Raw genomic sequence first — 10,944 nt, forward strand, 5'->3', positions numbered from 1 at the left:
AAAACAGGAAAATACCGCCTTGTAATCCACTTATTTCAGCAAAGTAACTGTAATCCAATTACCACTCATTGAAACAGTAACTGTAACGGAATACAGTTACTCATAATTTGTACTCTGATTACGTAACGGCGGTACATGTAATCTGTTACTCCCCAACACTGCACACACACACACACACACTACACACACTATACACACACACTATACACACTATACACACACACACATACACACTATACACACTATAACACACACACTATACACACTATACACACACACACACACTACACTATACACACACACTACACACACTATACACACACACTATACACACACACTATATACACACACACTATACACACACACACACACTATACACACTATACACACTATACACACACACTACACACTATACACACTATACACACACACACACTACACACACACACACACACTATACACACTATACACACACACACACACACACTACACACACTATACACACACACTACACACACTACACACACATACACACACACACACACTATACACACTATACACACTATACACACTACACACACACTATACACACTACACACACACACTACACACACATATACACACACACACTACACACACTATACACACACACACACTATACACACACACACTATACACACTATACACACACTATACACACTACACTACACACACACACACACACACTATACACACACACTATACACACACACTATACACACACTATACACACTATACACACACACACTACACACACACACTACACACACTATACACACTATACACACACACACACACTATATACACACACTATACACACACACTACACACACACTATACACACACACTATGCACACACACACTACACACACTATACACACACTATACACACACACACACACTACACACACACACACACACTACACTACACACACACTATACACACACACACACACTATACACACACACACACACTATACACACACACACTATACACACACATACACACACACTACACACACACATACACACACACTATAACACACACTATACACACACACACACACACACTATACACACACTATACACACACACACACACTACACACTACTACACACACACTATACACACTATACACACACACACACTATACACACACACTATACACACACACACACACACTAATACACACACTATACACACACTATACACACTATATACACACACACTATACACACACACACACTATACACACACACTATACACACACACATATACACACACTACACACACGCACACACACACTATACACACACACACACAGTGACCCGTACACACACACGCAGACCTGTACATACACACACCAACATGACACCACATGAATGTAAACACACCGGATTGTAGCTTAAGGCTCATTTCCATCTGTTATTGCACACTCCATTCATTGCACAGATTCCATTATTGCACAGTCCAAAATATTATACAGTCCAGTTATTGCACAATTCCCATAATTTTGCAGTCACTTTATGCACACAGGAGCGAGACACGACGACAACGACAACAACAACCAACAACCTACAACCTCCTCTTTTTGGATGAATGAACAGGTGAAATGTCACTGAAATAAATTTGAACTAAAAATGTTTCTTAATTTATTTCCAGTTAAAGACAAAAGTAAAGTCTGAGCTTGAATCATTGTTTTTCACTTTTATCTTTGCTGCCACTGGTTCAGTCCTTTATTCGTTTTTTCCATTTTTCATTTAAACACAAAATCAAAAACTTGAAAAAACAAATCTTTATCTGTTTTTTTAAATTTTGGTTTTGGAGACAAATAATGAAGTAAACTGTTATTTTTTTTTATGTTTTATTTTATTATTTTTAGTTTTATTTTGAAAAACAAATGAACAAACGACACACAGATTCCAGACACGTGATGAGCCTCCAAGAAATTGACGTCCTGTGAGAGAGGGACCCAACAACTCACCCTTATGTACCAGATAATACTCCCTACAACTGTACAACTCACCCTTATGTACCAGATAATACTCCCTACACACACATTTTTTCATAAAATGTATTATTATTATACAAACAAATTATTATTATATTATTAAAACAAACAGAAAAAAACACAAAAATATGAACATTTATAAACCACATTGAGACTGGGATTATTCCACAGCCAAAGAACACAAGAAAACATGCTAATGATGCTAATGATGCTAATTATGCTAATGAAGCTAATGATGCTAATGAAGCTAATGATGCTAATGATGCTAATGATGTTAATGTTCCGGTCTTGAACTGGACCATCTCAGGTCTGGACTCGTCTCAGTCTCCGCTGGGGCCTCTCTACAGCGCCGCCTCTGGCCCTGACCTGAAACAACAGGCACAAAAACAGGTCAGAAACCAGAACTAAACCAGGACTAAACCAGGTCTAAACCAGGACTAAACCAGGACTAAACCAGGTCTAAACCAGGACTAAACCAGGTCTAAACCAGGATTAAACCAGATCTAAACCAGGTCTAAACCGGGTCTAAACCAGGACTAAACCAGGTCTAGACCAGGTCTAGAGTCAGTACCTTGCAGTAGTAGTAGTACATTGGGAGGATGTACAGGAGCTTCAACAGAAGAATCACCACGACTCTGATGATCAGATCTGAGTCTGACTCTGCAACACAAAAGAACCCAGATGAGACCAAGACCAAGACCAGGATCAGGACCAGGACCAGGACAAGGCCGTACCTCCCACAGAGAGCTGGAGTGTGTGGCTCTGAGAGGAGAAGTTGTGGTTGAACACCTGCAGGAGGTAAACACAGGTGTAGTTTCCTTTGTGGGCGTGGTCAGCGTCAGAGAACAGGAAGTGGGCGGAGTGATTGACGGCGGGCAGGGTGCGGTTCTGAGCGGGGGGCGCGGCGGGAGAGAGGAGCCGGAAGGAGCCTCCCGGGTACTGTGGCTCCACGGAGCATTTGACCCTGAACTTTGAGCCCAGCTGCACCCGCACCCCCTGAGGCTGGAGCTCGGACGCCCCGTCACTCACAGACACGGAGATGATTGGACGATTCAGGATGAAGTCTGTGGAGACACGTGATTGGACACATCAGTCTATATGTGTCTGTGTGTTTGTTTAGACATTCTAGGTTTATAAGCTGTTTTCACTAGAGCCCGACCGATATATCGGTTGGCCGATATTATTGGCTGATATGGGCACCTGGAGGCATACCGGCTATCGGCCGATATGTTTGCTGATAGGGGCCGATATTTCATGTGGGCCTGTGATACGTCGTTAAAAATCTTAGACTCTCTACATTCTGTTCATTTAATCCAATTTACAGACAGATAAATGTCCAAATATGTGACTCCACATCAGTATTTATCTGTGGAGTCATTTGTCTGTGTGTGTCGTACTGTCCCTGAACACACCACAGAGTCACGTCTCTCACGTGTGTTTGTTTACACCTGCAGACACAGATCCAAACATTGAGATTATTTTCTTTTTACGGACAATCGGTTTGAGTCTGGATTAAAAGGACATTTATTAGTTCAGACTTGTGATGTGGGAGGAGCCTGTGTGAGTCTGAGTGTTGAAATATGGCGACTCTGAAGCTGTTTTGGTCATTTGTTAGGGGTTAGCTGCTGTAGCTCCTGCACATAAACAGTCTGTTTTCTATTGGTCTATTGTAAAGTGACTTTATTGTCTGTATATTTGTTACTGGAGCTGCATTGATGTAAATGAGCTGTGAACAGACGTGTGAATTATGACATTTGCACATATAATTAATTACCGCGGCACGCACGTATTTACGGCTAAAGGCTAATAGCGCTAGGTTCTTTACTAGTTATGGGTCCGTCGCGATCGAAGCGGCTCTTAGATCCGGCTCTTTGAAGCGAACGACGGGAGCCTGATCCTTATTGGTAGTTGTGTTTTGTCTTTCTCTCACTTTGTTTCACTTCACGCCTCGTGGAGACTTGTGGTAGTTTGACAGCGACAGCGACTGAAAATGAAACTTTGAGAAATTTGCATGTACATAGGATAAAAAAACAAACAAACTTGCATATTTGGCTGTAGTTTAGCGTAAAATAAATAAACCAGGACTAATCTTGGGCACGAGATAGAGACCGAGTCCCGACACTCAGTCCTGGTTCAGTTTTGGTTTAGTCCTGTTTTACACGTGGTCTAGATCTGTTTTAGTCCTGGTTTAGTCCTTTTTCAGTCCTGGTTCAGTCCTGGTTTAGTCCTGCTTGCAAAAAAACAATCTGAAGAGCCGCTTGGGAGCCTAAAGAACCAGCAGCTTTTAGTGAGCCAAGCCAAAAGAGCCAGTTCTCTAAAAAGAACTGGAATACCCATCACTAGTGTCTAGAATGTGATGCAAAAATGCCATTAAGCCAACCTACTGTCTGTAAATATGATGTAAAGAGGCAGAATATCAATAAATGTTGCCTAAATAAACCCAATTTAAAATCCACCAGAGCCAAACCTAAGTTATAGTTATACTAAATATATCAGCGATTATATCGGCAGCTCCAACTCCCATTATATCGGTTTCATATCGGGCACAGCAAAATCCATATCGGTCGGGCTCTAGTTTCCACGCTTGTTGATTTACAGTATTGTAGCTGTTTTTAATCAGTTTGACTCGGGTTTTTGATTTCTTTACTTTCGGTCCTGTTTTGTTATACTTTGAGTTTGTTTCTTTGGTACCACTGGCATCCCACCGTTTTTGTTTTTGTACAGCCTGATGCAGGTTTTGGCTTCACAATAAAAAAGCCAAACTTCTGACTCCCTGTCTAAATGATTGTGTTATAAAGTTATGTCTTTTAGCTAATAAGGAACGTAACAGGACGTCACACATTTTACACCCGACACTCCTCTGGAGCAACTAGAAAAAACATCTGAGAGATCAGAATTTTACCTGAACACAGCACGTCCACACCCCCGGGAGTGGAGAAGCGGCCTGTACCATAGACACATCGTCTCACTGGAGACTTCTTCACACAGTCAGGTACGACCCACCACACAGGAATCCGTGGAAAATTATCGCTGTGTTTTCCATAAACAGCAAAGCCACAGTCCAGGTCTCTGCACACTGCATCTGTAGCCTCATGGTTCCAGAGTCCAGAGGGTCTCATCCGTCTCCACTCTCCTCTGAGTCTCAGCTCTGCCGTCCCAGCACAACGACTGACTCCTCCCACCAACCTGATCGGCTCTGAACAGACAAGAGACAGAATGAAGCCCCGCCCCTTTACCTGAGCACTGAAGCCCCGCCCCTTTACCTGAGCAGTGAAGTCCCGCCCCTTTACCTGAGCAGTGAGGCCCCGCCCCTTTACCTGAGCAGGTGAGGTTGACAGTGGCTCCAGAGGAGCAGGTCCTTGAGTTGGAGCGGGGACAGTCCATCAGAGCAGACTCATGTCCCTCACAGTGGAACGTCTGCCCCAGAGGAGAGAGCGCCCCCTGGAGGAGAGAAGGAGCCCCACAGCCCAGCTCCCTGCACAGCACCTCTGCCCCCCGCTGGTCCAAGTCCCCGTCACAGACCCCGGTCCAGGACCCGTCCCAGATCTGCACTGATCCTGAACACAGACCGGACCCCGAGACCAACCGCACCGAGTCTGTGGACACATGTGACATCATCAGTCTGAACCAATACGACGCACACATGTGTGACATCATCACTCTGAACCAATAGGACGCACACATGTGTGACATCATCACTGTAGTGCAGATATCTGTGGTAAATTACTGTTGTGAGAGATTGTGTGCGTGCATGTGTGTGTGTGATACAGAGGTGTGTGTAGTGTCTAATGTTCTAATTCTGACTTGAATAAAATAAGAAACCACACCCCCTCCTTGAACCGTCACCTCATCGTGGTGGAGGATTTGAGCCCAAATGATCCTGGGAGTTCTGTTGTCGGGGGCTTCATGTCCCTGGTCACCCAAGGCAAACAGGTCCTGGGGGACGGGTCAGACGAAGAACGGTTCAGAAGCCCTTTATGAAGACGTCCACTCAGAGGTCACTTCGCCCTGAATGGCTTCACCAAGGCCCCACCCTGGAGCCAGGCCTGAGGTGGGAGCTTGACAGCTAGCGTCTGGTGGCCGGGCCTTCCCCCACGGGGCACAGCCTGGCACAGCCTGAACAAACAACATGGGGACGCCCTTCTGTGGGTCCACCACCTGCTGGAGGAGCCATATGGGGCTGGTGCGGAGAGATCTGGGCAGCAGTCGAAGGCAGGGGCCTCGACGACTGGATCTCCGGACATGGAGACTGTGGCTCTGGGGACATGGAATGTCACCTCGCTGGGGGGGAAGGAGCCTGAGCTTGTGCGGGAGGTTGAGCGTTACCGACTAGATATAGTCGGCCTCACCTCCACGCACAGTTTGGGCTCTGGAACCCAACTCCTTGAGAGGGGCTGGACTCTCCATTTCTCTGGCGTTGGCCGCGGGGAGCGGCGGCGAGCTGGTGTGGCTCATTGCCCCACAGCTCAGCCGCTGTGTGTCGGAGTTCACCCCGGTGAAGGAGAGGGTCGTGTCCCTGCGCCTTCGGGTCGGGGACAGGTCTCTCACTGTGGTGTCGGCCTACGGGCCGAACAACAGTGCAGAGTACTCGAGTACCCGGTCTTCTTGGAGTCCCTGGGAGGGGTACTAGACAGTGCACCGCCCGGGGACTCCGTTGTTCTACTGGGGGACTTCAACGCCCACGTGGGCAATGACAGTGACACTTGGAGAGGGGTGATTGGGAGGAACGGCCTCCCTGATCTGAACCTGAGTGGTGTTCTGTTATTGGACTTCTGTGCTAGTCACGGTTTGTCCATAACAAACAACATGTTCAAGCACAAGGGTGTCCATAAGTGCACGTGGCACAAGGACACCCTAGGCCGGAGGTCGATGATCGACTTTGTCTTCATGTCATCTGACCTCCGGCCACGTGTCTTGGACTCGGGTGAAGAGAGGGGCTGAGCTGTCAACTGATCACCACCTGGTTGTGAGTTGGGTTCGCTGGCGGAGGAGGAAGCCGGAAAGACCTGGCAGGCCCAAGCGTGTAGTGAGGGTCTGTTGGGAACGTCTGGCGGAGCCTCTGTCAGAGGGACTTTCAACTCGCACCTCCGGGAGGACTTCTCCCGGATTCCGGGGGAGGCCGGAGATATGGAGTCTGAGTGGTCTTCATTCTCAGCCTCTATTGTCAATGCGGCCGCTCGTAGCAGTGGGCGTAAGGTCTGTGGTGCCGGTTGCGAAGGCAATCTTCGAACCCGGTGGTGGACACCAGAAGTAAGGGCTGTCGTCAGGCTGAAGAAGGAGTTCTATTGGGCCTTGTTGGCTCATGGGACTCCTGAGGCAGGTGATGGGCCAAGCGTGCTGCAGCCTGTGCGGTCGCAGAGGCAAAAACTTGCAGCTGGGAGGAGGGACTATCCGGCAGCCTCAAAGAGATTCTGGCAAACCGTCCGGCACCTCAGGATGGGGAAGCAGTTCCTCACCAACACTGTTTACAGTGCGGGGGGAGAACTGCTGACCTCGACTGGGGACGTTATCGGGCAGTGGAAGAAAAACTTTGAGGATCTCCTCAATCCCACCGTCATGTCTTCCGAGGAGGAGGCCGAGGCTGGGGACTCGGAGGCGGACTCGTCCTTCACCCTGGCTGAAGTCACTGAGGTGGTTGGAAAGCTCCTTGGTGGAAAGGCTCCGGGGTTGGATGACATCCATCCTGACTATTTTAAGTCTCTGGATGTTGTGGGTCTTGGCTGACACGCCTCTTCAACATCGCGTGGCGGTCGGGGACAGTACCTCTGGACTGGCAAACCGGGGTGGTGGTCCCTCTGTATAAGAAGGGGGACCGGAGGGTGTGTTCCAACTACAGGGGAATCACACTCCTCAGCCTTCCCGGTAAGGTCTATGCCAGGGACTGGAGAGGAGAATCCGGCCGATAGTTGAACCTCGGGTCCAGGAGGAGCAGTGTGGTTTTCGTCCTGGTCGTGGAACACTGGACCAGCTCTACACTCTCCATCGGTGCTCGAGGGTTCATGGGAGTTTGCCCAACCAGTCCACATGTGCTTTGTGGACTTGGAGAAGGCATTCGACCGTGTCCCTCGTGGTGTCCTGTGGGGGGTGCTCTGGGAGTATGGGGTCCAGGGTGTATGTGTGTGTGCGTGTGTGTGTGTGATCTAAACTCTGATTGGACGTCTCACATTTTACACTTGACACTCCTCTGTAGCAAGTAAAAATAAAATCTGAAAGACATAAAACTGTAAGATCAGACTTTTACCTGAACACACCACCCCCACCCCCTCTGAGGAGGAGAGGCGTGAACCAAAGACACATTCTCTCACTGGAGACGTCTTCACACAGTCACGTCTGACCTCCCACACAGGAATCCGTGGAAAACCATCTCTGTGTTCTCCATAAACAGCAGAGCCACAGTCCAGGTCTCTGCACACTGCAGCTGCCACCTGCTGGTCCCCGACTCCAGAGGGCCCCATCCGTCTCCACTCTCCTCTGACTCTCACCTCCACAGTCCCAGAACAACGACTGGCTCCTCCCACCAACCTGAGCGGCTCTGAACAGACAAGAGGCAGAGTGAAGCCCCGCCCCTTTACCTGAGCAGTGAAGCCCCGCCCCTTTACCTGAGCAGTGAAGCCCCGCCCCTTTACCTGCGCAGGTGAGGTTGACAGTGGCTCCAGAGGAGCAGGTGCTTGAGTTGGAGCGGGGACAGTCCATCAGAGCAGACTCATGTCCCTCACAGTGGAACGTCTGCCCCAGAGGAGAGAGCGCCCCCTGGAGGAGAGAAGGAGCCCACAGCCAGCTCCCTGCACAGCACCTCTGCCCCCCGCTGGTCCAAGTCCCCGTCACAGACCCCGGTCCAGGACCCGTCCCAGATCTGCACTGATCCTGAACACAGACCGGACCCCGAGACCAACCGCACCGAGTCTGTGGACACACATGTGACATCATCACTCTGAACCAATAGGACGCACACATGTGTGACATCATCACTCTGAACCAATAGGACACACACATGTGTGACATCATCACTCTGAACCAATAGGACACACACATGTGACATCATCACTCTGAACCAATAGGACACACACATGTGTGACATCATCACTCTGAACCAATAGGACACACACATGTGTGACATCATCACTCTGAACCAATAGGACACACACACATGTGTGACATCATCACTCTGAACCAATAGGACACACACATGTGTGACATCATCACTCTGAACCAATAGGACACACACATGTGTGACATCATCAGTGTGAACCAATAGGACACACACATGTGTGACATCATCAGTGTGAGCCAATAGGACACACACATGTGTGACATCATCAGTGCAGTTGTCTCCTGAACTCTTGAGCTGCAGACTCTGGTGTGAGGAGGATGTTTCAGTGCTGAAACACTGGTTCACAGATGTTTCTTCACAGTCGTCAGAAACAGTCACGACTTTTCTCTCTGGACCAGTTTTACTCTCCACAGACAGAGCAGTGCCACAGTCTAGCGCCAAACACAGTCTGACCCCAAACCCAAGAGTCACAAACAATGGACCCACTGTGGTCCAGACCAGACCAGGTCTCTGAACCTCCACCTCCCCCTCACAGCGACTGGATCCTCCCACCAACCTCACACTGAACCAGTCTGCAGAGAAGAGACACACAAGAGGTGATACACACACACACACACACACACACACACACACACCACACACACACCTATACACACACACACACCTATACACACACACACACTACACACACCACATTACACACACACACTATACACACACACCTACACACACACCTACACACACACACACATACACACACACACACACACACACACTATACACACACACACACACACCTATACACACACACACACACACCTACACACACACCTATACACACACACCTACACACACACACTATACACACACACACACACACACACACACACACATACACACACACACACACACACACACACACCTATACACACACACACACACACACATACACACACACACCTATACACACACACACACACACACACACACACACACACACACACACACACACTATACACACACACCACACACACACACACACATACACACACACACACACACACACTATACACACACACACACCCTTACACACACACATACACACACACACATACACACACACCTATACACACACACACCACTATACACACACACACACACACACATACACACACATATACTACACACACACACACACACACACACACACACACACAACACACACACACACACACACACACACACACACACACCCACACACACTATACACACACACACACACACACACACACACACACACACACACACATACCACACACACACCACACACATACACACACACACACACACACACACACAACACACACACACACACACACACACACACACACGTACACACACACACACTATACACGCACACCTATACACACACACACACACACCTATACACACACACACACACACCTATACACACACACACTCCTCTGAGTGAGCAGGTTGTGGGTTCGACTCCTGGTCTGTGTGTGTATTGTTGCTTCTTACCTGCTGAGCTGTTGATTTCTGCCAGGACCCCTGCACACAGGACCCCTGCACACAGGACCCCTGCACACAGGACCCCTGCACACAGAGTTCATGTTACAAAATGTGGTTTGTTCTGAGTTTTACATCAGTGTCTCCAGCCCCGGGCGTTTGGTTCTGGGCCACATAGAAACAATAAATAACTTCTATTATTTCTGTTTTATTTGTTTTCTGTGATCTGTTATGTTGTTATCTATGATGTTATCTAAGAGTTCGTCGACGTCCATGTCATGCACAGTCCGTGACATTAAACTGGGCCATGGTG

General features: G+C 48.4%; 2 protein-coding genes across 2 annotated transcripts in view; both read right to left on the reverse strand.

Moving 5' to 3' along the window:
- The window catches only part of LOC129412632 (pleckstrin homology domain-containing family G member 3-like), an 8,331-nt gene extending 6,922 nt beyond the window's left edge, over positions 1 to 1,409 (reverse strand). The window contains exon 1 of the mRNA XM_055166735.1: positions 1,404 to 1,409. Within this exon, the coding sequence (XP_055022710.1) occupies positions 1,404 to 1,409 (6 nt within the window). The remainder of the gene's footprint in view (positions 1 to 1,403) is intronic.
- Positions 1,410 to 1,886: 477 nt separating this feature from the next.
- Positions 1,887 to 10,705, reverse strand: LOC129412595 (scavenger receptor cysteine-rich type 1 protein M130-like). Its single transcript, XM_055166623.1, has 8 exons — positions 10,644 to 10,705; positions 8,677 to 8,953; positions 8,292 to 8,582; positions 5,368 to 5,646; positions 4,953 to 5,246; positions 2,785 to 3,114; positions 2,622 to 2,710; positions 1,887 to 2,416 (listed from the first exon to the last, which is right to left on the reverse strand). The coding sequence occupies exons 2-8, from the start codon at positions 8,741 to 8,743 to the stop codon at positions 2,354 to 2,356; spliced, it is 1,413 nt and encodes a 470-aa protein (XP_055022598.1). The 5' UTR covers positions 8,744 to 8,953; positions 10,644 to 10,705; the 3' UTR covers positions 1,887 to 2,353.
- Between the last annotated feature and the right edge of the window lie 239 nt (positions 10,706 to 10,944).

Source organism: Boleophthalmus pectinirostris, unplaced genomic scaffold, assembly GCF_026225935.1.
Source record: "Boleophthalmus pectinirostris isolate CB_2022bp ecotype Guang Dong unplaced genomic scaffold, ASM2622593v1 HiC_scaffold_9, whole genome shotgun sequence".
Classification (NCBI taxonomy): domain Eukaryota; kingdom Metazoa; phylum Chordata; class Actinopteri; order Gobiiformes; family Gobiidae; genus Boleophthalmus; species Boleophthalmus pectinirostris.

Excerpts from the sequence above, each read along its gene's own strand:
- LOC129412595 (XM_055166623.1), bottom strand. The coding sequence starts at position 8,743 with ATGGACTGTCCCCGCTCCAACTCAAGCACCTGCTCCTCTGGAGCCACT. Across the intron at positions 8,583-8,676 it reads TGTCAACCTCACCTGCGCAG|AGCCGCTCAGGTTGGTGGGA; the intron begins GTAAAGGGGCGG and ends TTGTCTGTTCAG. Across the intron at positions 2,711-2,784 it reads ACTCCAGCTCTCTGTGGGAG|AGTCAGACTCAGATCTGATC; the intron begins GTACGGCCTTGT and ends TTTGTGTTGCAG.